General features: G+C 39.1%; 2 protein-coding genes across 10 annotated transcripts in view; one reads left to right on the top strand and one right to left on the bottom strand.

The window, feature by feature from the left end:
- Window positions 1-4291, top strand: part of LOC133610633 (DNA-directed RNA polymerase III subunit RPC4) — a 19311-nt gene extending 15020 nt beyond the window's left edge. For all 8 annotated transcript variants that reach the window (XM_061967078.1, XM_061967074.1, XM_061967077.1 and 5 more), the window contains one exon: window positions 3625-4291. In XM_061967078.1, coding sequence (XP_061823062.1) covers window positions 3625-3756 — 132 coding nt within the window. In that variant the 3' untranslated portion in view covers window positions 3757-4291. The remainder of the gene's footprint in view (window positions 1-3624) is intronic.
- tfam (transcription factor A, mitochondrial) lies at window positions 3029-23432 on the bottom strand. 2 transcript variants are annotated; one of them, XM_061967082.2, is made up of 8 exons: window positions 23158-23432; window positions 18671-18804; window positions 18432-18502; window positions 12011-12160; window positions 11340-11435; window positions 11021-11077; window positions 7118-7382; window positions 3029-3129 (listed from the first exon to the last, which is right to left on the bottom strand). In XM_061967082.2, exons 1-7 carry the CDS (start codon window positions 23244-23246, stop codon window positions 7119-7121), a joined length of 861 nt encoding a protein of 286 aa, XP_061823066.1. In that variant the 5' UTR covers window positions 23247-23432; the 3' UTR covers window positions 3029-3129; window position 7118. The 2 variants fall into 2 exon arrangements, with proteins under 2 accessions (XP_061823066.1, XP_061823065.1); XM_061967081.2 differs by lacking the exon at window positions 3029-3129 and having other exon boundaries at window positions 7050-7382.

Genomic DNA, 23432 nt, shown 5'->3' with positions numbered 1-23432 from the left:
TTGGGATCTGCATAAATCCTGAAAAATTGCGCCCGTCCGCTTTTGTAGTCCGTGTGACACCGTAGTCTATAAGCTTCTTCTTTTTCTCTATCTTCTTGTTATGTGACATTCATCCTCCGCTGTTGCCATTTCTAACATAAAGTAGTGTAAAGTTCTTACTTGTATCTGTCGGTAAACTCGCCATGAAAGCAAAACATACCGGTGTAGTGAGTTTACATTATTCACCCAAGGAACTTTAGTTATTAGAGAGTTCCGGTCGGACAGTTTTTCACGGACACATTTCCGGCGCGGTTGTTTCCGGATGAGAAGATGCTGCTCCGTTATTGATTTAAGTAAAGTCTGAATGTCATTAAACAGTTAGCTCCATCTTTTGACACTTCTTCCTCTCCCGTCCTTGCACGCTACACCGCTACAACAAAGATGACGGGGAGACGACGTTGCCGAAGGTTGCGCCACGTAAATAAGACTGTCCACAAAACGGTGCATCCGGAAGCGACTGTCAGAAAGCGACTTGAAGATGATCTGTAAAACATAATCTATGCAACATTTTGACCAAAGAACCACCATTACATGTTATGTAGACCACAAGGACGTGTTTTCCATTTAGAAAAAAATAAATAATAATATGACTCCTTTAATGCGCCCTATAATCCGGTGCGCCTTGTATATGAAAACAATCGAAGATAGACCAGTGCGCCCTATGGTCCGGAAAATACGGTATATATACACATATATATGACTGTGAGAGTTTGGACACATTTAAAGTTTTTCTGATCACACAAATTGATCTCTTAGACAGGCTCACACAGCTCTGACCGACACAAGGTACGACAATTGTGGAAATAAAGTGCTGCCTCCTAGCTCTTTGAAATGGCCGCGCCAGTGTGTACAGGATGTAAACAGATGTGGCGTAGGGAGCCCCGTCTCTTCAAAGGACGGAAGGACTTTATTGTCATTGCACAAGTACAACAAAATTTAATTTATTTCAAAGTGGCACTGCCCGTGTGCACAGAAGGCGATGTCATCAAAAAGGCAGCCACCATTGAGCTTCTCGCGTCCACAAAATGACTGAATAAATGCATGACGTGTTCGTACGTTGAGACATGGTGCGTGCACAGAGGCATATTTGGCGCAATGTAAACATTCGTAAATCGGAAAGGATGCAAAAAGAGGCGTTTCGTGAATCGAGATTCCACTGTATATGTACATGATCTCTTATTTGTCCATCCATCCATTCATCTTCTTCCGCTTATCCGAGGTCGGGTCGCGGGGGCAGCAGCCTAAGCAGGGAAGCCCAGACTTCGTCCAGCTCTTCCTGTGGGACCCCGAGGCGTTCCCAGGCCAGCCGGGAGACATAGTCTTCCCAACATGTCCTGGGTCTTCCCCGCGGCCTCCTACCGGTCGGACGTGCCCTAAACACCTCCCTAGGGAGGCGTTCGGGTGGCATCCTGACCAGATGCCCGAACCACCTCATCTGGCTCCTCTCGATGTGGAGGAGCAGCGGCTTTACTTTGAGCTCCCCCCGGATGGCAGAGCTTCTCACCCTATCTCTAAGGGAGAGCCCCGCTACCCGGCGGAGGAAACTCATTTCAGCCGCTTGTACCCGTGATCTTGTCCTTTCGGTCATAACCCAAAGCTCATGACCATAGGTGAGGATGGGAACGTAGATCGACCGGTAAATTGAGAGCTTTGCCTTCCGGCTCAGCTCCTTCTTCACCACAACGGATCGATACAGCGTCCGCATTACTGAAGACGCAGCACCGATCCGCCTGTCGATCTCACGATCCACTCTTCCCTCACTCGTGAACAAGACTCCGAGGTACTTGAACTCCTCCACGTGGGGCAAGATCTCCTCCCCAACCCGGAGATGGCACTCCACCCTTTTCCGGGCGAGAACCATGGACTCGGACTTGGAGGTGCTGATTCTCATCCCAGTCGCTTCACACTCGGCTGCGAACCGATCCAGCGAGAGCTGAAGATCCTGGCCAGATGAAGCCATCAGGACCACATCATCTGCAAAAAGCAGAGACCTAATCCTGCAGCCACCAAACCAGATCCCCTCAACGCCTTGACTGCGCCTAGAAATTCTGTCCATAAAAGTTATGAACAGAATCGGTGACAAAGGGCAGCCTTGGCGGAGTCCAACCCTCACTGGAAACGTGTCCGACTTACTACCGGCAATGCGGACCAAGCTTTGGCACTGAGCATACAGGGAGCGGACTGCCACAATCAGACAGTCCGATACCCCATACTCCCTGAGCACTCCCCACAGGACTTCCCGAGGGACACGGTCGAATGCCTTCTCCAAGTCCACAAAACACATGTAGACTGGTTGGGCAAACTCCCATGCACTCTCAAGGACCCTGCCGAGAGTATAGAGCTGGTCCACAGTTCCACGACCAGGACGAAAACCACACTGTTCCTCCTGAATCCGAGATTCGACTATCCGGTGTATTATGTCTTATCTGCTTTTCTTGTGAGTCATTCAAGACAAAGTACAGTACATGCAAACAAAATTCCCACACGTTACAATATATCACTGTCTGTGCAGGGTATTGTTGTTATATACTTTTCAAAATAAAAGGGAACACACAAAATTTCATAATTGGCTTTTTAACATCAAATCTTATGATAACACCAACTTGAATAAAGTAAAGCAATGGCATTAAACATACTGGACTCTCTTATTGCACTACAAACAATTTTAGAATGCTGAAATAAAATAAATGGCATTAAAAATAGTGGACAGCTTATCTTTTTCAAAGTAACTGTGCACACCAAACAACCTTGAAATTCAGTCCATTCACTTGAATCAGACTGTTTTAACCCCGCTAATATGCTTATATTTGGCAATGGGCCAATGTATTTACCGGTATGTCTGTGGACATGTCAGTCTTTAAATCATTGTGCAGTTCTGGATGCTTGTCTTTCAACTGATTACATATATTATCTTCACCGGACTATAAGACAGATATATACAGTTACCAAAGATTTTGTAAATGTTTATTTCAGTAAAACGGCTGATCAAACCAAACAGAAGTCATGGACCCACTGGCTGCGGAAGGTAGCTCTCCAATCAGCTAAACAGACTCAATAACTCCACAGTGACGTTTTGATGAATTTACAAAACTGAAACGATACAAAAAGAATGCTATTGTAAGTTAATGATACTAACACAGACACTTGTAGATGTGTTAGCATATTCGCTAATGCTAACGACGCAAGCTTGATTACATTACGATAGCACGTACAAATATGCATGGCATCACACATGGAACAGTTTAGTAAGTATGAATTGTTTTAGTTATATTGTAAAACTTACAAATGTTGCTTGGGGCAATGAATTAAGAATATTTTCTGTCAAAAACGCTATGGACGGTTTTACTTTCGGGTTAAGGCATGAAACAGAAAGGACATATCAGTGTTAATTTTGTTGACTAAAAATTAAAATAACTATAAAGGTTATCTTTATGCAAACTGTTGCTGGGAGTGTGTATTTCAACGAGTAGTAGTAAGCAATGCAAAGTTCTAATCTAAAAATCTGTTCCCAGGGAGTAAAAAACTCGAACTTTTTTCCAAACGTCTACTCCTTCACCTGACAGTGTTTCGTCTCGTTGTTTACAGCAACTGGTGTCTGTGAGTCTGAGCGACGGCAAGAACGGAGACATGATGGTGTTAGGAAACGTCCAACACAAACTGGTTTTATCGCCCAACTTCCAAACTCTGGTGGAACAGTCGACATCACAACAATCGTGATCAAGGCTCGTCTTCAGCGGACAAAGTGACGTGTTGGGGAAGAAGCACTCACTTCTGGCAGCTCGGAAGTTACGCTCAACACACAGAACCTATGTCACTGAGCAATTGTACTTGTGGTCCTGAAGAAAGGATGAATTTAAAATTAATAGGTGTGTTTTCTAATGTGCCATTCATTTTAGTAAATGTTACAAATTAAAGCCTCTCAAGAGGATTGCACCAGATAATAGGTTACTATGGAGAGATTACAAGGTAGACCATCATGTTACTTAGCACTGATAATAGGCGTCTCAAAATGAACATGTAAAGTAGTTCAAGTGTAAACACACAGTACAGTTTTGACATTCACATAAGTCCTGTTTTATTTGTACTTTTTATATACATTTTATTCTTACATGTTTGTGTATTTTTTTCTGTATTGTCATAATGCTCATTTTTTATAGACGACGACAAGATTCTAGTGATGTCACTGCCAAAGCATTGGGATATTGTACACTTTATGGAATTTTTACAATAAAAAACAACAAAAACAATTTAATTATTGTGAATATTTCATAATGATTCCCACCAATACAGTAATATTGGTATACATTTGAATGATTCTAAATCCACTAAATGCTACCAGCGATTGTTCCCTTAACAATAATTTTAAAAGGTGAAAATATATACAGTAGGAAGGAAATTAATGTGGCCTTATTCGTCGCAGTTTACCTGACACATGAAACGTGACAAATTGAGGGAGTGCACTTTCCACTTTAGCCGCCAAATGGCAGTCGTGTTGAAAATCCCAAAATGTGTATTGTGGCAATTCCAACTTTGACCACTGTCAGTTTCTATGTAGAGTGGCGCTTTCCATCGTTTCCAGCAGACTGCATTGCAAAATGATTAACGCCCCTCTTCTTCTCCCACGAGATTCACCCAGGAATGAGGCCATATGAATCCCTTCTGTAAATAACAACAGGCCAGTCTTTTGAAAAGCTGCTTGAAAGATAAATAAATCCCATGTCTTTAAGATCACAGGACCTGTTGCCATGGAAACCCCACTTTAGATGGGACAAGGACAAACTCCCCGTCTTGAGGAGTATGCCTGTTCTTGGGACAAAGCGGCAGTTGGACATTTTGAAAAGGAGCCATGAGGTAACGGGAGGTCCTTTCTGTGACAGCCACCTTTGTTTCGATATTTCAAATAAGCACGCTGTTAAATAAACCTAATAAATCGAAATAATAAATTTTCATTAGACAAAGTTTGAGGACAGCGGGGGCTTTTTTACACATACCCAAAAGGCAACATAAATTTTAAACAATTTGAAAGCCCAGAAGGAGCAAAAGCATCTACTATTTGTTACTATTATATTATTATTAAAAACGTCTACTGTACTTAAAACTCAACTTTTAGATGGAGTTCATAGTCAGGCATGTCCTGGCGTGACAGAGGCCAGTCGGTGTGGCTGTGCACGAGTATGTTGGTAACCCTCACTCCCTTCCATCTCAACCCAACCACTGGAGACAAACAGGATGTTGTTCAAGGTCTTTCCTTTTTAATTTCACAATGTTAGGAGAAGATATTTGCACGTGTTTATTCAAATCATCGTCATGGAGTATCAGGCCTGTTCTCTGTCGTCCGCTCTATGTATGGGTTTCATATTATTGATGTTTCCGATCAAATTACTTAGGCTGTTGATACATGTTCATTGTCAACCTGGAGCTTTCTTCCCTACTAGTTTTCCTAAAACATCAGTTTTTCTCAGCTGTCTTTTCTAATCATATGTTCGAGGAATTTTAGCTGCAATGGAAGATCTTCTTGTTTTTGCCCACGCCAATACCTCTTTGTTACTCTTCTTTTCAGTCCATGATATGCAGAGTATTTTTCTGAAGAACCACGTCAGTTGCCTCCAATTTTCACAGTTGTTGATTATTTAAAGTTCAGTATTCACAGTTGTAAAGTAGGACAGACCATAAATGAGTTCTGAGGGCTGAGTTTGGTGTCAATTGAGATGTTTCTCTTTCTAAATATAAGACTCATTTTGTTGACATTGCAATCCGTTTGTCTCTTGTTCACACCTACTATCAGATGTTAATGTGTTTATTCCGACACACATTACAAAAGCAAAGGTCACCAAGGTAATGTACTACTACTGTCAACAGTGACTTGAAATCATACACAAAGACTACAAACATAAACAATAAGTTGAGACAGTAAAAAGGTTAGGTAACGACGTTGTTTGATGTGAAAAGTAATCTTCTTTTGGATTATTTGGATGGAAAAAGAACTGGGAAAGTAACAAGACATGTGTAAAGCTGGGGATTTGGGAACATTCTCATGTTTCACTGACATTTTACAATGCGAGAAGAAGAGATTTAACTCCTACTGTGAAGTTTCAAACTAGCTGCAGACTTGAAAGTCCTGTGAAGGGCCCCAAAAAATACAATGTGTTGGTAAATAACTTTGTCACTACTCACTAATTATTTCTTATTTCTCTTTTTAAATGTTATATACATTTTTATGACAATAGTGTGCTCTAAAGATATTATTTTCTGTCATTTATTTAAATGTTCTGTGAGTGTAAAGTAAGGGAGTTTAAGTCCATTTCAAAATCCCCATCAAAGTAATACATTTTGATGAAAAAGAAAATATTTTATTGGATAACATTACACTGTGATGTGAGTAGTGTAGTCTCATCCAATAAGATATTTTTTAAATTCTAATTTCAGTGACTTTCAGGGGACACATTGGGATACACAAGCCTATCCTAATCAGATCCACTAATTGCAAACATCGTACCTCCGCAAAGACTGCAAACGCCTCAGCAACTACTGGAGTGAGGTAATTGTTACCTCTGCCAGGAGGTTATGTAATTGTCGCCGTTGGTTTGTTTGTCAGTCAACAAAATAACTCAAAAAGTTATGGCCGGATTTTCATCTAATGTCCAAAATGAGATGAATAAGCCATTACATTTTGGGGCTGATCCGCATCATCTCTACTACGTTAACCTTACGATTATGTTATGAGCTTGTGTGTGTGTGTATGCTAGCGGCACCGCCTCACCCACACATACAAAAACAGTGGATGACTGACATGAGGCCTTCATTTCGGGAAATGTCCGAAATGGGATAAGAAACTAGTGATTACATTCAGGGGGTGATCTGGATCGTCTGATTGTTTTATAGACCCTGGACAGTGACAATTTGGGTGCGTCTTGCTTTTAATTTATATTGAAAAGAATACAAAACAGGTGTTAAATTGGCTTTGTCTGACAACGTTGGTTACGTTAGAAGTCATAGAATAAACAAAGACCATCAAGAGAAAATCTTTACTATCAGAACAATAGTAGTCTACAACGCCTCCAACCACTGATAAACAAACCTTAAGTCTTTGATTGAGGTTTTGAAGCCTTGCTTTTTGCCTTCGTCTTCTTCGTGCTTCTTGTCGTCACGGCTCTGGCAGTGGGACTTTTTTTGGCCACTTTCTTTACCGCCTTGGTCTGTGCCGTTTTCAAAGCTTTTTTCTTGGCCGACAAAGTCTTGTTTCTGATCAGGTCTTCTCGTCTGATTTCGAACATTTGATCCTCCCACGACGCCATCTCTTTGTTGTAACGGATTTTGTCGTCCATGGCCAACTCTACGAATATCTAAGATGTGGAACAAATAGATGAGAGACGTGTGTATTCTATCACGTACTTTGAGACAGGTTTGCACAAAGAGACCAACCTTCCTGCAGTTGACATCATATTTATGCAAGTATGTAAAGGTCGATATTTAATCACTGGAGCTGCAGCTAGGGTTGGGCATCGAGCATTGATGGGAACCAGGTCTTATATTCTGATCAACCCGGAATTGTCAACATTTTTAAACATTGATTCCTGTTTTCGATGCTTAGACTTCCAACGAAGAATTACCTGCCATAGAGTTGGCTTGTGGCTAACTGTCTATCTCCACACACCATGTGGGGCTGCTCCTCTAGGTCAATAACCCTCCAGTGCAGAAAATAGGACTCAGTTCTTAAGTTTTATTATCACTGGAGGACCAAGCTAAACATGTTACACACAGAGAAAGAGCGCGCAAGCAGGCTAATAGCCAAGCTAGCTGCTAGCTGCTAGCTTGAAACACAATAAATAAGTGTTTAAGTCTAGTAAGTGTAGATGGAAGTGTGTAGCAGCAGAAATTAAGCAGCTATTAACAAGAATGAGTAGATTATTAAGAGTTAGCGACAGGACAATACAACAACTGTGTGAGGCACACACGTAAAAAGACGACGGATGGATCCTTAAATGGATGGTGTTCAGTGTTTCCCCCAAATTGCTTTGTATCTGCACTGCAACCACATCACTTCCTCATTGCGGGAGTCTATCCGATCCTAATATACTTGTGGTGGTAGGGGTGTGGTCTGTAGGACATCGTCTCATTTGCATAATTGGCAAATATGCATATAATTTCTTTAAAATGGCTAAAAACATGGTGTACATTCTTTTAAAAATAAATGTGTTATTAGTAATTAGTATTGTACTTTTATATCGTTGTGCTTTATTTTTCAATTGTTGCCGCTGTACAATGTAACACAGGCTGTATACCAGTGGCAGCTGCAGGTCTTTCAAGTAGGAGAAGCCCATTTTCAGCTACTTCCAAATACACAAATATAGTCTCCACTAACAGATAAAAAAAGATGCTCCATTTTACAAAGAAAATGTCGCTTAGAGATTGTAAAATTCTCCATTACACGGAAAAATGGAATGAAACTTGAAAAATGCTTGTGCAGTGGTTTATATTTCAAGATTGCCGATTCGCTCATCTTTCTGTCAAAGGAAAAGGGATTCAGCCTCAGACAGATCATCCAATCATGCGGAAGCCCGGCGACCAGGCCAGGCAAGGCCGAGCCCGCTTCTCATTCACTTCCAGGGACGCTCGGCATCCGTGGGGAGGACAAAGCCAAGTATTTCCCCCATGGTTGTCTAGTTGGGCTGCTGTGGAAGAACCCACTCTATGCTCCCCCATTTAATTCAATTGACGCGAAAGTAGAAGATTCTGAACCAATGTTGAATGTATATTTAGTCAATGAACTGTAAAAACAAAAGTACATATTCAACCACTTTTGTATATTTTAGGAGAAGCTGACCATCCCTTGTAGTCTGAGAGCAATCGCCACTTTCCGAAGCATGTCGCCAAGATGAACAGCGTCTGGCATTTTTACATATGCACGCTGTAGCAGGGTCTCTGCAAGTTTCAACAAGTCAAATTTAAGACTTTTTAACACTTTAAAGACAAAAATTAATATAATTTAAGACCATTTCACATTCATATGGACAAAAAAGTACAAAAACATGAAGGAAAATCCGAGGGCCAGAATGAATTGTAAGTAATACTACCACCACCAGTTTGACGGTGGGGATGGTGTTCCTGGGATTAAAAGCTTCACCTTTTCTCTTCCAAACTTTTTTTTTATTGCTGGGTATTGTGGTCCAACAGCTCAATTTTTGTTTCATCTAACATCACATGGACAAAGATAAGACCTTCTGGATAGAGATGTCCGATAATGGCTTCTTTGCCGATGTCCGATATTGTCCAACTCTTAATTACCGATTCCGATATCAACCGATACCGATATATACGGTCGTGGAATTAACACATTATGCCTAATTTTTTTGTGATGCCCTGCTGGATGCCTTAAACAATGTAACAAGGTTTTCCAAAATAAGATACCAACTTCAACTCAAATTATGGAAAAAAGTGCCAACATGGCACTGCCATATTTATTATTGAAGTCACAAAGTGCTTTTTTTTTAACATGCCTCAAAACAGCAGCTTGGAATTTGGGATATGCTCTCCCTGAGATAATCCTGATACCCACTGCAACTATGGGAACTACTATACTTTGACTTTCACAAAGCCTAAGTCTAAGTCTAAGTCTAAGAAAGTGCATTATTCTTTTTTTTTTTTAAACATGCCTCAAAACTACAGCTACACAAACAATGAAGGCACACAGCTTCAGTCCAGAATATACTAGAGTAATAAAGTAAACAACAACATAGTCCTCATTTAGTGCAAGACTGCCTGGCATACTGTATAACAGGAAATTATAAACTGGGCTCAATCTGCCCTGCTCTAACGGATTTGTATGAGTAACACAAATGTGCTGCAAGCTAGTGGTGAGTGCTTGGAGTGGCCAAGCAGTCAGCCAGAGCTTCTGAAATGCTGCGTTGAGACAGGGCATCTCCGTTCACTGCAAGCTGCAAAGTGTGCGCCATGCAAGGCAGACAGCCACACCAAACTCCACCGTCGTGCGTTGTCCCTGACCACAACGTGAGCTTTTGCCCTGGGGTGGTTTTTGTTGTATTTTTGTTTTTTCTCGGCGGAGTCTTTAAGCGACAACTGTGTGGTACTACTTTTTTTCGGTGTTTGCTTTTCATCCATCTTCCGCTTGTATTCATCGTGTATCTCCTTATGATTGTTGAAGAGGCGGGAGATCAAATTGCTCGTATTAAAGGAAGACGTCTTGGTTCCTCCTCGCATAACCAACTTTTTGCAGTCATTGCAAATTGCCAGTTTTTTATCCGTCAGACACACTTTAAAATAATCCCAAACCCAAACTAACTGTCGTTAGTCAGTCATTGAGCGAGCTCGCTTGTTAGCCACGGCTACAGCACCGGCAACAACACACTCTTGTTGTTGTTATGCTGTGCTCGCAGCGGTTTGAAGAGGTCATCAAGCGTCGCCAGTAAACCTCTCATGCTGCAGTCGTCAACTCCTCTGTTGTGTGTGGGAGAGGGGAGAGGGGAGGGGCTGCTGACTGGGTTTATATCCGTGTTTTACCAGATATGTACCGCTCCGTACAACAGCGTTTTAAAAAGTCATTAATTTTACTTTTTGAAACCGATACCGATAATTTCCGATATCACATTTTAAAGCATTATTGGACATATTTATATATGTATACATATATATAATGTATAAATATATACAGTATATACAGTATATACTTATATATATATATATACATATATATATATATATGTATATATATATATATATATATATATAAGTATATACTGTATATATTTATACATTATATATATGTATACATATATAAATAAACACAAACATACATACGCATATACAGACATATATATTTACACATACATCATATATATATATATATAGTACACACAGACACTCCAGACACATTTTTTCTTTTAATGTGGCCCCTGTGTCAAAATCTTGACTAAATTTGATACTTAACATTAAATGAATAACATTTGAAGTTGTTGACGCTTACCTGTTTCTGATTGTTAGAAAGATTCCTCCAGTCCTCCAACAGAGACTTCATCCTTTCCTAATATGAAATTAACATCCAACATAGAAGATGTTATGTTATGCATTAACATGATAGGAAGTTTAAAATAAACGCTGCAAATAAGAGTTGTTTGAGATTAATTATAGCAGTCGTAACTATTGGATTAATTAAGACATCTTATGTCGTAACATGTACAGTAACTCATTACAGCCATTACATGTTAAAATGTTGACCCAGACTAATCAAATATCATCTTTTGTCAAATGAGAACCGTTATATTTAAATGCTGCTGATTACTAACCGGTGTGTTGGTTCCTCTGGCTTCCTTATAATGTTCAGACATGAAGATGTTGAATTGTGAGCGGGGGCGTTTGGGCTTCCCCATCATGGTTAACATCTAGATCACAGAACATAACTGTTTATGCTTCACACATTCACACTGCAAAGCACTTTCCTCCTCACTCGCCCCGCTGATTATCAATAATCAGCCACGCAGGAGAAGCGATCACATTCATGAATTGACTTTTCTTTTGACTGGCTGCTGTTATCTATATGAATGTACTGTGGAGTGAGCAAGTGTGCCATGTTTTTGACTTGATGAATTATTTTCAGTCTTTCCATTCAGTTCAATTAAAAGAAGTCCCCTGTCAACTGTCTTTCCAGAACCTCATATGAAGAATGGCAGAAAAACAATGGGAGGGTTCTTTTAAAACAGAATACTGTTAATGATAATAATAATAGAAAAACAGGTGATTTCTTGAAAACATAAGCACACAGCCCTGAACTGGTAACGTGTGTGCTTGTGTGTATGAAAAAAATCACCCCAAAGAATCATGATCTCAATTCTGATCCAGAAAATTGTGATTTATAATTTTTTGCATATTTTTGCAGCCCTAATTGAGACTTTTTCATGAGTTTGTTTCTGAAAAGCATTGAAATAGAGACACACTCTGAAGCGCGCAGGTTTCTTACCCGCTTCTTGCGAATGGCCTTCTTCTTGGCCATCCTCTGCCTCTTCTCAATGACTTCTTGTTGGATCTCTTCTGGGGTTAACTGGGCCCTATAGTCCTTCAAATCAATATTGAATTGTTCCTTTTCACGCAGAAAGGCATCTTCAAACGGCTGTACAGAAGAGGCACAAAATAGGTGCTTTATTACTTCCTTATGTAAAATGTTTGTAAGAAATACAGTAGAACTTCTTAGGTTAAAAGTCCCTGACTTTGTACAAGTCGAAATTAGTTCATTCATTTTGAGGGATTGGGGGGTTAAATACACCTTTCTAGACTGATTCTATATGTCTTTAACCTGCTACTGCACAATGGCCTCTGAATTAACAGACCAGTTAGATATAGACAACTGCCACTCACTGTAGCCTACCGACAAGGGCTGGGAATCTAAGGTTGACCTCACAATACAATACAATATAATATAATATGCGATACATGGCTCACAATTAAAATAATATCTCAATATGCCGATTATCCTAGAATATTTCAGAGTGTTAAGATGTGAAACAAAAACAAACAAATGACATACTGCAGTGCAAAGTCCTTATCCATACTATAAAAAGCCAAAGTCCACACATTTGATTGAACAACGCAGATGCATCAATTTAACTTCACAACTCAAGTCCGCCGTATTTGCGCCTTTGTTTTCTTCTTCAGCCTAACTTTTAACCACACTAAGGACCGCCCCCTGAACAAGTAAAACTGTGACTCGACTTACTAAAGAGTAACGACAAAATAGTTTAAAGCGGCAAAAAACAGACAAAAGTATCAGAATCTTATCAAAACCTTAAATATCGGCATAGTTTACAATATCGATATTTCATCACACTCCGAGTGACCAGAATGACAGAGAGTAATCGCAATAACACCGAGTTTAACAGTCCTACTCCTTATTCATACTTGAGACCTTGTAACGCTAACATGTCACATGACACCAGGGAGAGAAACCAATTTGGACATGTTCACTGAGGTTTGTACTCATTTTGTTGCCTATGGTTTAGACATAAATGGCTGTGTGTTATTTTGATAAAACAGTAAATTTACAATATTATACAAACTGTACACATGTTACATTTTATCCAAGTGTCCTTTCTCCAATGTTGTCCAATTGTTTTTGTGAGATGTATACAGAAGAGCTATGAATCTTTGGGAACCACACAATTCGATTTGATTCTTCGGGATAACAATTTGATTCACAATCGATTGTCGATTCAAAAGCAATACTTTTTTAATAACATTGGGTGCCAGTTGTATGATTAACTACATTCACCCTTAAAATAGATAAACAGCTGTTATACATGTCTATATTAGTTACAAGAAAATTGGTTTTGTTTAAAAAAAGTTATAACTAAACATCTAATAAATTAAGATAAGTGTTGGATACTTTTCCTGCCTCACATGCAAATCTGTACAGCAGATATAATCATATTCATCAGCAAAATGATTTGCCTGAGTGGCTGGACAGGACAGTTTAATCGATTTTTGATTTTTTTTTAATCGATTAAGAATCATTACAAATAAGAATCGCGATTAATTTGAAAATCGATATACAGTACAAACAATAAAAAGTATGCTTTCCATAAAATGCTGCTTTGACAGTAAGGAGCATTTGCAAAATGTATTCGCAATAAGTCATAAATCAAGACCAAGTGCTTTGTTTTACATTTTAGTATTACGAGTGATCAAATTACTTTTACACTTGACTTTGCTTAAAACTAATGCTGTCAAATGATACATTTTTAAAATCAGATCAATCACACTTTTGAATTTGGAATAATTGTGATTAATTTAAGGTTATTACTCACATGCATAATTCAAATTACCGTATTTTCCGCACCATTAGCCGCACCTAAAAACCACAAATTTACTCAAAAGCTGACAGTGCGGCTTTTAACCCGGTGCGCTTTATATATGGATAAATATTAAGATTCATTTTCATAAAGTTTCGATCTCGCAACTTAGGTAAACAGCCGCCATCTTTTTTCCCGGTAGAACAGGAAGCGCTTCTTCTTCTACGCAAGCAACCGCCAAGGTAAGCACCCGCCCCCATAGAACAGGAAGCGCTTCTTCTTCTACTGTAAGCAACCACCCGCCCCCGGAAGAAGAAGAAAAAACGCGCGGATATCACTGTACGTTTCATTTCCTGTTTACATCTGTAAAGACCACAAAATGGCTCCTACTAAGCGACAAGGATCCGGTTCATGAAAAGACGCAATCTCTCCATCCGCACACGGATTACTACCGTATTTCACAGCAACTGATATTCCTGTGAACCGCACTGTGGAACGGGAGCACGTACGGTGAATATTCGCACCACAGGGAATGAGAAGTCATCCTTCACTGTGGTTCTAGCTTGCCATGCTAACTTCCACCCATGGTGATATTCAAAAGGAAGACCTTGCCAAAAGAGACCTTTCCAGCCGGCGTCATCATAAAAGCTAACTCGAAGGGATGGATGAAGAAAAGATGAGCGAGTGGTTAAGGTAAGTTTAAGTTTACGCGAAGAGGCCGGGTGGCTTTTTTCACGCAGCTTCGTCCATGTTGATATACGTATGTTTGTGATTGCACATTTGCGTACATTTTGGGAGTGAACAGAGTTGTTAGAACGCTGGTTTTTAATATATTATTAAAGTTTGACTGACCTATCTGACTGTTTTTTTGACATTCCTTTAGCGCAGTTAGATGCGGCTTACAACATGGGGCGGCTTATTGGTGGACAAAGTTTTGAAATATGCCGTTCATTGAAGGCGCGGCTTTTAACCCAGGGCGCCTTATGGTGCGGAAAATACGGTAACATGAAAAATACCCTAATATTTGGACACAAATGCAATTTTCCTGTCAGAATGTCATCCAGGATTTTTTTTTTTAAGTTTTACTCAAATGCACGTCATATAGTTGCTCAAAACATGATAACAGTTTAATCTAAAGTCCAGTCAGATTGCATTTTGAAGTAAAATTTGCCAGCAAGCCCGCCCGTCAGAGTCTGCTTACTTATTTTTGGACTGGCTTATGCACTGATCTGATCACTGACCGTATAACAACCTGACTTTCACGTAACAATTCGTGGTTAAGGGCATGTATGGTCTAAATAAATGTTGTAATTAATCTGCTTATATACTGCACATGATTAATGCAATAATTATTTGTGAATAATCACATTAGTTAACTCATTATTTTTGACGGCCCTACTTAAAAAAAAATGCTGACAAGTGAAGGTTATATGATGATGACTAGGGATTACCGACTCAGTGGCCTAGTGGTTAGAGTGTCCGCCCTGAGATCGGTAGGTTGTGGGTTCAAACCCCGGCCGAGTCATACCAAAGACTATAAAAATGGGACCCATTACCTCCCTGCTTGTCACTCAGCATCAAGGGTTGGAATTGGGGGTTAAATCACCAAAAATGATTCCCGGGCGCGGCCACCGCTGCTGCCGTCTGCTCCCCTCACCTCCCAGGGGGTGATCAAGGGTGATGGGTCAAATGCAGAGAATAATTTCGCCACACCTAGTGTGTGTGTGTGTGTGACAATCATTGGTACTTTAACTTTAACTTTAATAAGATTTTTCCGGTTCAGATTCCACTTTCGATTCTGCTTAATGATTCGGTTCTTTATTGGTTCTATAATCAATCCTTATTTGGGTAAAAGGATAACACACAAGATGATCAGTGTTAACTTTGTTTACCGTAGTTTAGAAAAGACATGAATGTACAAACTCAACAGTGAGAACCTCGATGAAGTGTCAGGAAAATGTTTTTATTGAAAATAACTAATATAATAATGAAATAAATAGTATACTATAGAAATAAACTAAATGATTATTTTAGAAGAATATATGAGTTGACCACACAAAAGTAAAAGTATGTCAGCTAGTGACAAATACAAGCAAGTAAAGTCCAATAAGAGTGTGCATTGTGCAATTCTGCAACCATCAGCTATAAACATTAACCATTATTTTGCAGAAAAATAAGCATATCTGGGGTTTGTTCAGGAAGGATATGAGATTTTTTTGGACCAATTACAGTGTCTTTACTATGGAGAAAAATTCTCAGACAGGAGGAGGCGCGTGCAGCCTGCCAGTCAGATGCTGTTTTGACACAATTTGCATAAGTATTCAATTCATGTGTACAGTTAACAATAGCAGCTTTTACAACAAGACCCTAACACGACAGGCAGTGTTAGTTTGTTAATTACCAGCAGTACATCGCTGGCATCGTCGCCGTTGCTGCTGGTGGAGATTCACTTCCAACTTGGGTAGGATGCATGAAATTAATTCAAAGGTTTCACATGCTGTGTGTGCTAATGTAGTGGAATTTCTGCCCTTTTCACCTATTCTATTTTGTTGTTTGATTGATGCATAATAATGGAATAGGTGAAAAGGGCAGAAATACGAGAAAAAGAGGAAATACGAGCAGAAAAATTGTAGTGGAATTTCTGCCCTTTTCACCTATTCTATTTTGTTGTTTGATTGATGCATAATAATGGAATAGGTGAAAAGGGCAGAAATTCCACTACAATTTTTCTGCTCGTATTTCCTCTTTTATGAAATAGCCACTTTGCAAATCGCTCTGTTGTCTTCATTTCTCGTGAATAACTCCAGCATTTGTGCCGCTTCTGTGCCGTGCATGTTGACGTCATGTGCAATCACAGGAATCAATAAGGGAATCGTTAACAAAAAATATATACTGTATATATTTTTACATATTTGAACTAGGGTTGTACGGTATACCGGTACTAATAAAGTACTACTGTACCAATGAATTAAAAAAGGTACTATACTGCCTTTGAAAAATACCAGTATTTTTTTTTCATCCGCATGCTGCGGTGACTTTGCTGAGCCGAGGAGCATGTTGAGTGTGTCAGCACGCACACACTCATGGAGCGCACAAACAGAAACAGTGAGGAGTGGAAAACTGGCAAATAACGGCACCTCAACTGGTTAATAAAGAGGGTGAGTGACGCGCAATATGGAGATGTTTGGGCTTCAAAACTATCAATCAAGGTGACGCTTTAAACACTGAAGCCCCACGCTGCAAGCAATGCATTAAAACATGCCTTGCCAAAGGTGGCAAGACCACCTGCGCTTCAAACTTAGGTAAACATTTAGCGGAGTCCAAACCACCCACATAGCGCAAACAAATGCAAGTGAAACAACTGAATTTTGTTACAATTTCCTACAATTTGTGTTTTATCTTTAACAATCTGTGTTTTACTTGCTACATTTCCTATCTGTGTACTTTGAGCTATTGTATTAATTTGAGTATTTACTATTGATTTTATTTGTAATCATGAAACATTTAATTACATTTCAATAATAATTGATATTCTATTTGAACCTAATCCTAGATTATGACATACAACATGTAACATCAGCACCTCCAAGTCCGAGTCCATGGTTCTCTCCCGGAAAAGGGTGGAGTGCCATCTCCGGGTTGGGGAGGAGATCTTGCCCCAAGTGGAGGAGTTCAAGTACCTCGGAGTCTTGTTCACGAGTGGGGGAAGAGTGGATCGTGAGATCGACAGGCGGATCGGTGCGGCATCTTCAGTAATGCGGACGCTGTATCGATCCGTTGTGGTGAAGAAGGAGCTGAGCCGGAAGGCAAAGCTCTCGATTTACCGGTCGATCTACGTTCCCATCCTCACCTATGGTCATGAGCTTTGGGTCATGACCGAAAGGACAAGATCACGGGTACAAGCGGCCGAAATGAGTTTCCTCCGCCGAGTGGCGGGGCTCTCCCTTAGAGATAGGGTGAGAAGCTCTGTCATTCGGGGGGAGCTCAAAGTAAAGCCGCTGCTCCTCCACATCGAGAGGAGCCAGATGAGGTGGTTCGGGCATCTGGTCAGAATGCCACCCGAACGCCTCCCTAGGAAGGTGTTTCGGGCACGTCCGACCGGTAGGAGGCCACGGGGAAGACCCAGGACACGCTGGGAAGACTATCTCTCCCGGCTGGCCTGGGAACGCCTCGGGATCCCCCGGGAGGAGCTGGACGAAGTGGCTGGGGAGAGGGAAGTCTGGGCTTCCCTGCTTAAGCTGCTGCCCACGCGACCCGACCTCGGATAAGCGGAAGAAGATGGATGGATGGATGAACATGTAACATATACAATTGCAAATGGTTCTTTGAGTGCAACAAGAAAAGCCCAATGTATATAATGCCTTTTAATTTGTGTTTTAATCTTCTAAAATTGTTCTTTGAGTGCAATAAGAACCATATGTTTAATGTATTGTAAGATTTTTTGTTAAGATGAAGCCAAAAATGAAATGTGTGTCTTTATTTTGAAAAGTATCGAAATACATTTTAGTACCCAACCCTAATTTGAACAAGTTAATCAAATAGCATCCCAAAACCAATTGACAACTTTATAAATTCCATTGTACTAAGATGAAGTACCTGTTTCTGCTCTTGGCTCATCGTTTTCCACTCCTGGGCAATCTTACTGATGATAGTCGTTGGTTTTAAATCTGAGGAAGACAAAATGATTATATTGAACAGTTTGTTAACATTGAACAGTGTCAGTTTGATACTTGCAATCTGAGCTTTCACATAATGCCCAGACAATTCCTAAATGGTTTTAGTATGATTTCACACTACACTTTTCCTGCTTACATATTTCCAAATGTTGCTCTTACCTGGGTTTTGCCTCGCCATGTGTGGCTTCTGCTGCATAGCATATCTCATGTATCCATTGAGAGGCCTCTTTGGACGTCCATAGGCTTGGGTACACAGACATTTTACTGGGTTGCTGTAAGCAGCCTGGACAACTCTGGCACAACAAAAATAAAAAATAATATATGCAGAGATTAGTAAAAGAATAAACTATTGGTGTATTTATTGATCATTAGGATTTCTCCAACTGGGGCATAAGTGGTAGTTGATTTTTCACATTAGAAGTGCTGTCCTTAGCTTTACTATTTGTTACACTGTAATTAATACTTAATTTAATCAATTAAAACTGAACAAAATATTATTCTTCAAATATATATATCTATGAGAAAAAAAATCTTGGTGTTTTCTGGTTGATAAGTCACCTGTTTGCCCCCAATCCAGCAACACAGACAATTGCAGTTATGTGGGAAACATTGAAATTAGGACGATAGAAGGCAGCAAAAAATTTCACTCTGGCTGAGAAGCTGGCGCTCAGAAATAACGAGGGACGACAAATTACGGAAGTGCTCGAGGTAATAAATACACATGACATAGACCAGCCGTACTAAATATTGAGTCAAATATTTTCTATGTCACCTGGAATGGTGCATATATGCGCCACATCATATTGAGAGTTGGGCCAATATTTTGATTGCCTCATATTTCTACATTTGAGAGTCAACAACCACCTTAAATTCAGAGTTGTTGTGGATAGATATAATTAGATTATGCAAAAAGTCAATGTAGCCTGACACATACGGTACATTAAAGTGTTTCCTTTTGAATCATAGAAGTCAATAGCCACATACATGCAAAAACAAATTAGGATTAAGCATTATCAATTCTGCATCTATTTTTAACGGAAATTTACTATAAACAAATACTGTTTTGTTTGCAAACTTAACTGAATATATTTTTCATGACTTCAACTTAGTATTGCATCTTCATGCGTAACATACAATTGCCGACAGATGCAAATGTAGAGAAACGTCCACACCTTCCAAACACAGGCATGATCCAAATCCATAAACACCATAACAAATAATTGTGCTTTGTTCACAAAACAGCTGTCGGTTTTAAGAGACTCTTCCCCCCCAAAAAATATTTATTTTCTTTCTTTAGATTTTCAAGAAAATGCACTGAGCAGCAGTTGCTCATTACCGTTGGAAACTAGACAACTTGTTATGACTGGACTTTCCAATTTTGTGACGTCAAAAATTCTAATGATCTCGTGGAAATCTCATACCAAATTGTTCAGAAGTGGCTTAAAAATGAAACCAGGGATAACTTATAAACAAACCTCCACAAGAGAACAACATTTTCAACATACTGTTTACATACAGTAAGTCTAAAAAAGTTGCAAATGTAGAACACAATGCCTTTAAAGACCAGGAGGAAGTTGGGGGAATGAAAAGGCAGATTTTTCATTATGTTGTTGTAACCACTTGTTCGTAAAAATTGGTTGCTCTATATTATTTGAAAAATGTTATGCCTGAGTCTTTACAGACCAATATCCCTCAGGTCTGGCAATCTTGGGAGCCCCGTGTCCCGGAAAAATTTGCTACCCATAAAAAGTTGCTGCTCAACGCTACTGAGCATGCGCACTCATGCACATGAACGCGAAAGGTTTTCTTGGACAAAACAACCATAGCAATTAAGGTCAAACAAACGAAAACAAAAACGATATAAACCTTGATTAACCGAAAATGCATGGCTGGATGTTTGTCCATACCAGTGATTCTCAAAACTGTGGGTTCTATCTAGTGGTATGCCAAAGAATCACTTAATTATGTGAGATTAATTTTATTTGATTGATTATTTAAGTAGTGTTTTATTTTTCCTATAATTCAAAAATAGTGTAACTGTTTAAACTGAGTAATGTTACAGTTGCCAAAAATATTAAATATAAAATCTCTGCCTTGTTTTTACTGAATACTTAGGCCTATTACGCTACTGTATTTCAACATTGGTCATTATGGTGGTACTTGGAGAGTCAAGTGTTTTCTGAAGTGGTTTTTGGTGAAAAAAGTTTCAGAACCACTGGTCTACACTGTATGGTGACAAAATGAATGTCAACAATAAGTATTTTGACAAGCTCATACATCAATAATAATAAAAACTAAAAAAGCACTTGTTTGAGGACCTAATTCGGACATTTTCTGAAAATGTCATCCAAATCCGTCCATTACTTATGTTGCTAAACTATTGGATTACGCAATTGGTTGCATTTTTTATGAAGCATCACATTTTTTCAGAATACTTGTCTAGCATCCATGTATGCATGGCTGGTTGTTTGTCCATACCAGTGATTCTCAAAATGTGGGCTCTATCTAGTGGTATGCCAAAGAATCACTTGATTATCTGAAATTAATTTTATTTGATTCATTATTTAAGTTGTGTTTTATTTTTCCTATATTGAAACATGGTGTAACTGTTCAAACTGTGTAATGTTTCAGTGGCCAAAAATATTAAATATAAAACCCCTGCCTATTTTTTACTGAACACTTGGGCTTATTACACTACTGTATTTTAACGTTGGTCATTATGGTGGTACTTGGAGGGCCAAGAGTTTTCTGAAGTGGTGCTTGGTGAAAAAAGTTTCAGAACCACTGGTCTATACTGTATGGTGACAGAATGAATGTCAACAATACGTATTTTGACAAGCTCATACATCAATAATAATAAAAACTACAAAAGCACTTGTTCCGAGGACCTAATTCGGACATTTTCTGAAAATATATGGTGACAGAATGAATGTCAACATTAAGTATTTTGACAAGCTCATATATCAATAATAAGTAGTGTTTTATTTGTCCTATAATTCAAAGATAGTGTACCTGTTCAAACTGTGTAATGTTTCAGTGGCCGAAAATATTAAATATAAAACCTCTGCCTTGTTTTTACTGAACACTTGGGCCTAATACGCTACTGTATTTTAATGTTGGTCATTATGGTGGTACTTGGAGAGCCAAGTGTTTTCTGAAGTGGTTCTTGGTGAAAAAAGTTTCAGAACCACTGGTCTATACCAGTGGTTCTCAAATGGGGGTACGCGTACCCTTGGGGGTACTTGAAGGTATGCCAAGGGGTACGTGAGATTTTTTTTAAATATTCTAAAAATAGCAACAATTCAAAAATCCTTTATAAATATATTTATTGAATAATACTTCAACAAAATATGAATGTAAGTTCATAAACTCAGTGAAGCACAAGCTCAGGTTTCTCACTAAAATGTCTGTCAAAAAGAACCGTGAAAAGAAATGCAACAATGCAATATTCAGTGTTGACAGCTAGATTTTTTGTGGACATGTTCCATAAATATTGATGTTAAAGATTTCTTTTTTTGTGAAGAAATGTTTAGAATTAAGTTCATGAATCCAGATGGATCTCTATTACAATCCCCAAAGAGGGCACTTTAAGTTGATGATTACTTCTATGTGTAGAAATATTTATTTATAATTGAATCACTTGTTTATTTTTCAACAAGTTTTTAGTTATTTTTATATATTTTTTTCCAAATAGTTCAAGAAAGACCACTACAAATGAGCAATATTTTGCACTGTTATACAATTTAATAAATCAGAAACTGATGACATAGTGCTTCTTTATCTCTTTTTTTCAACCAAAAATGCTTTGCTCTGATTAGGGGGTACCGGTACTTGAATTAAAACAAATGTTCACAGGGGGTACATCACTGAAAAAAAGGTTAAGAACCACTGGTCTATACTGTATGGTGACAGAATGAATGTCAACAATACGTATTTTGACAAGCTCATACATCAATAATAATAAAAACTACCAAAGAAATTGTTCCGAGGACCTAATTCTGACATTTTCGGGAAGTTTCATCCAAATTCGTCCATTACTTATGTCGCTAATCTATTGGAATTACGCAACCGGTTGCATTTTTTAACGAAGCATCACATTTTTTCAGAATACTTGGCTACCATCCATTTTGTCCCGTGTACTTGCAGTCTTGCAGCAATTCTGCCATGAATGTTTTTGGGGTTTGTATGGTTTTTGTTGGTATTCGCAGCATTTAACAATTGCATGTTTTAGTCCTGCAGCTTTTACGTGATTGCATTTGTTTTTAAATTTGCAGCATTTACCGTTGCACGTGTTACGGTGTGTGTTTTTGGTGTTGGGCCATACGGCCATTGCAGTTCCATACAATGCATTCAAATAACCACACACAACAATAACGAGATTATTTTAGTTACAAACACATTCTGCGGGGAAGTTAATTTGTGGTTACATTCCACGCACCATAATAACTCTGCAGTAGCGATATCATAATTCTGCACAGCATGCAAAGTATTTACAATAACGTTTTGTTTTTTTAACTTTGTATCAATAACCAACACATCAAACATGAAGATGTGCGTCAAATGCTTGGGTTGTTTTGCCATGTCGTCCCTCGTATTACTACTTTTACTACTAGCAGGTAAGTAGAAGTAGAAGAAAATGTAGCTACCTTGCCAAAGAAGTGCTTGTGCAGGAGAAGACATTGAAGGACTTCGCCAAAAGGCTAACACTTGCTGCCATGAAGCTAAATGGAGCCATGTCGGCGTCGCTTGGCCGTAAACTGAAGTGAAGAAGAACAAACAAAATAAGTTTGGTCCAACAATATCACAGCGTTATTGTTTTCATGCATGAGGAGTCCTTCAGTCCTGCCAGACACGCAGCCACACTTTTAGCAAAAGGCGCCCTCAACCTCCACAAGCGGTGGATTGTGGGTAATTACTCTTC

The sequence above is a fragment of the Nerophis lumbriciformis genome, linkage group LG11 (genome assembly GCF_033978685.3).
Source record: "Nerophis lumbriciformis linkage group LG11, RoL_Nlum_v2.1, whole genome shotgun sequence".
NCBI classification, from domain to species: domain Eukaryota; kingdom Metazoa; phylum Chordata; class Actinopteri; order Syngnathiformes; family Syngnathidae; genus Nerophis; species Nerophis lumbriciformis.
Note: the sequence above shows the minus strand (reverse complement) of the source record. Positions and strands in the feature narration are given on the sequence as shown.

Bases quoted from the DNA above. Each gene is read 5' to 3' on its own strand.
- tfam (XM_061967082.2), bottom strand. From the start codon at position 23,246: ATGGCTCCATTTAGCTTCATGGCAGCAAGTGTTAGCCTTTTGGCGAAG. The intron at 12,161-18,431 runs GTACTTCATCTT...TCTTCTGTACAG, and splicing joins TGAGCCAAGAGCAGAAACAG to CCGTTTGAAGATGCCTTTCT. The intron at 11,078-11,339 runs GTTAGTAATCAG...ATTTCATATTAG, and splicing joins CCAGAGGAACCAACACACCG to GAAAGGATGAAGTCTCTGTT.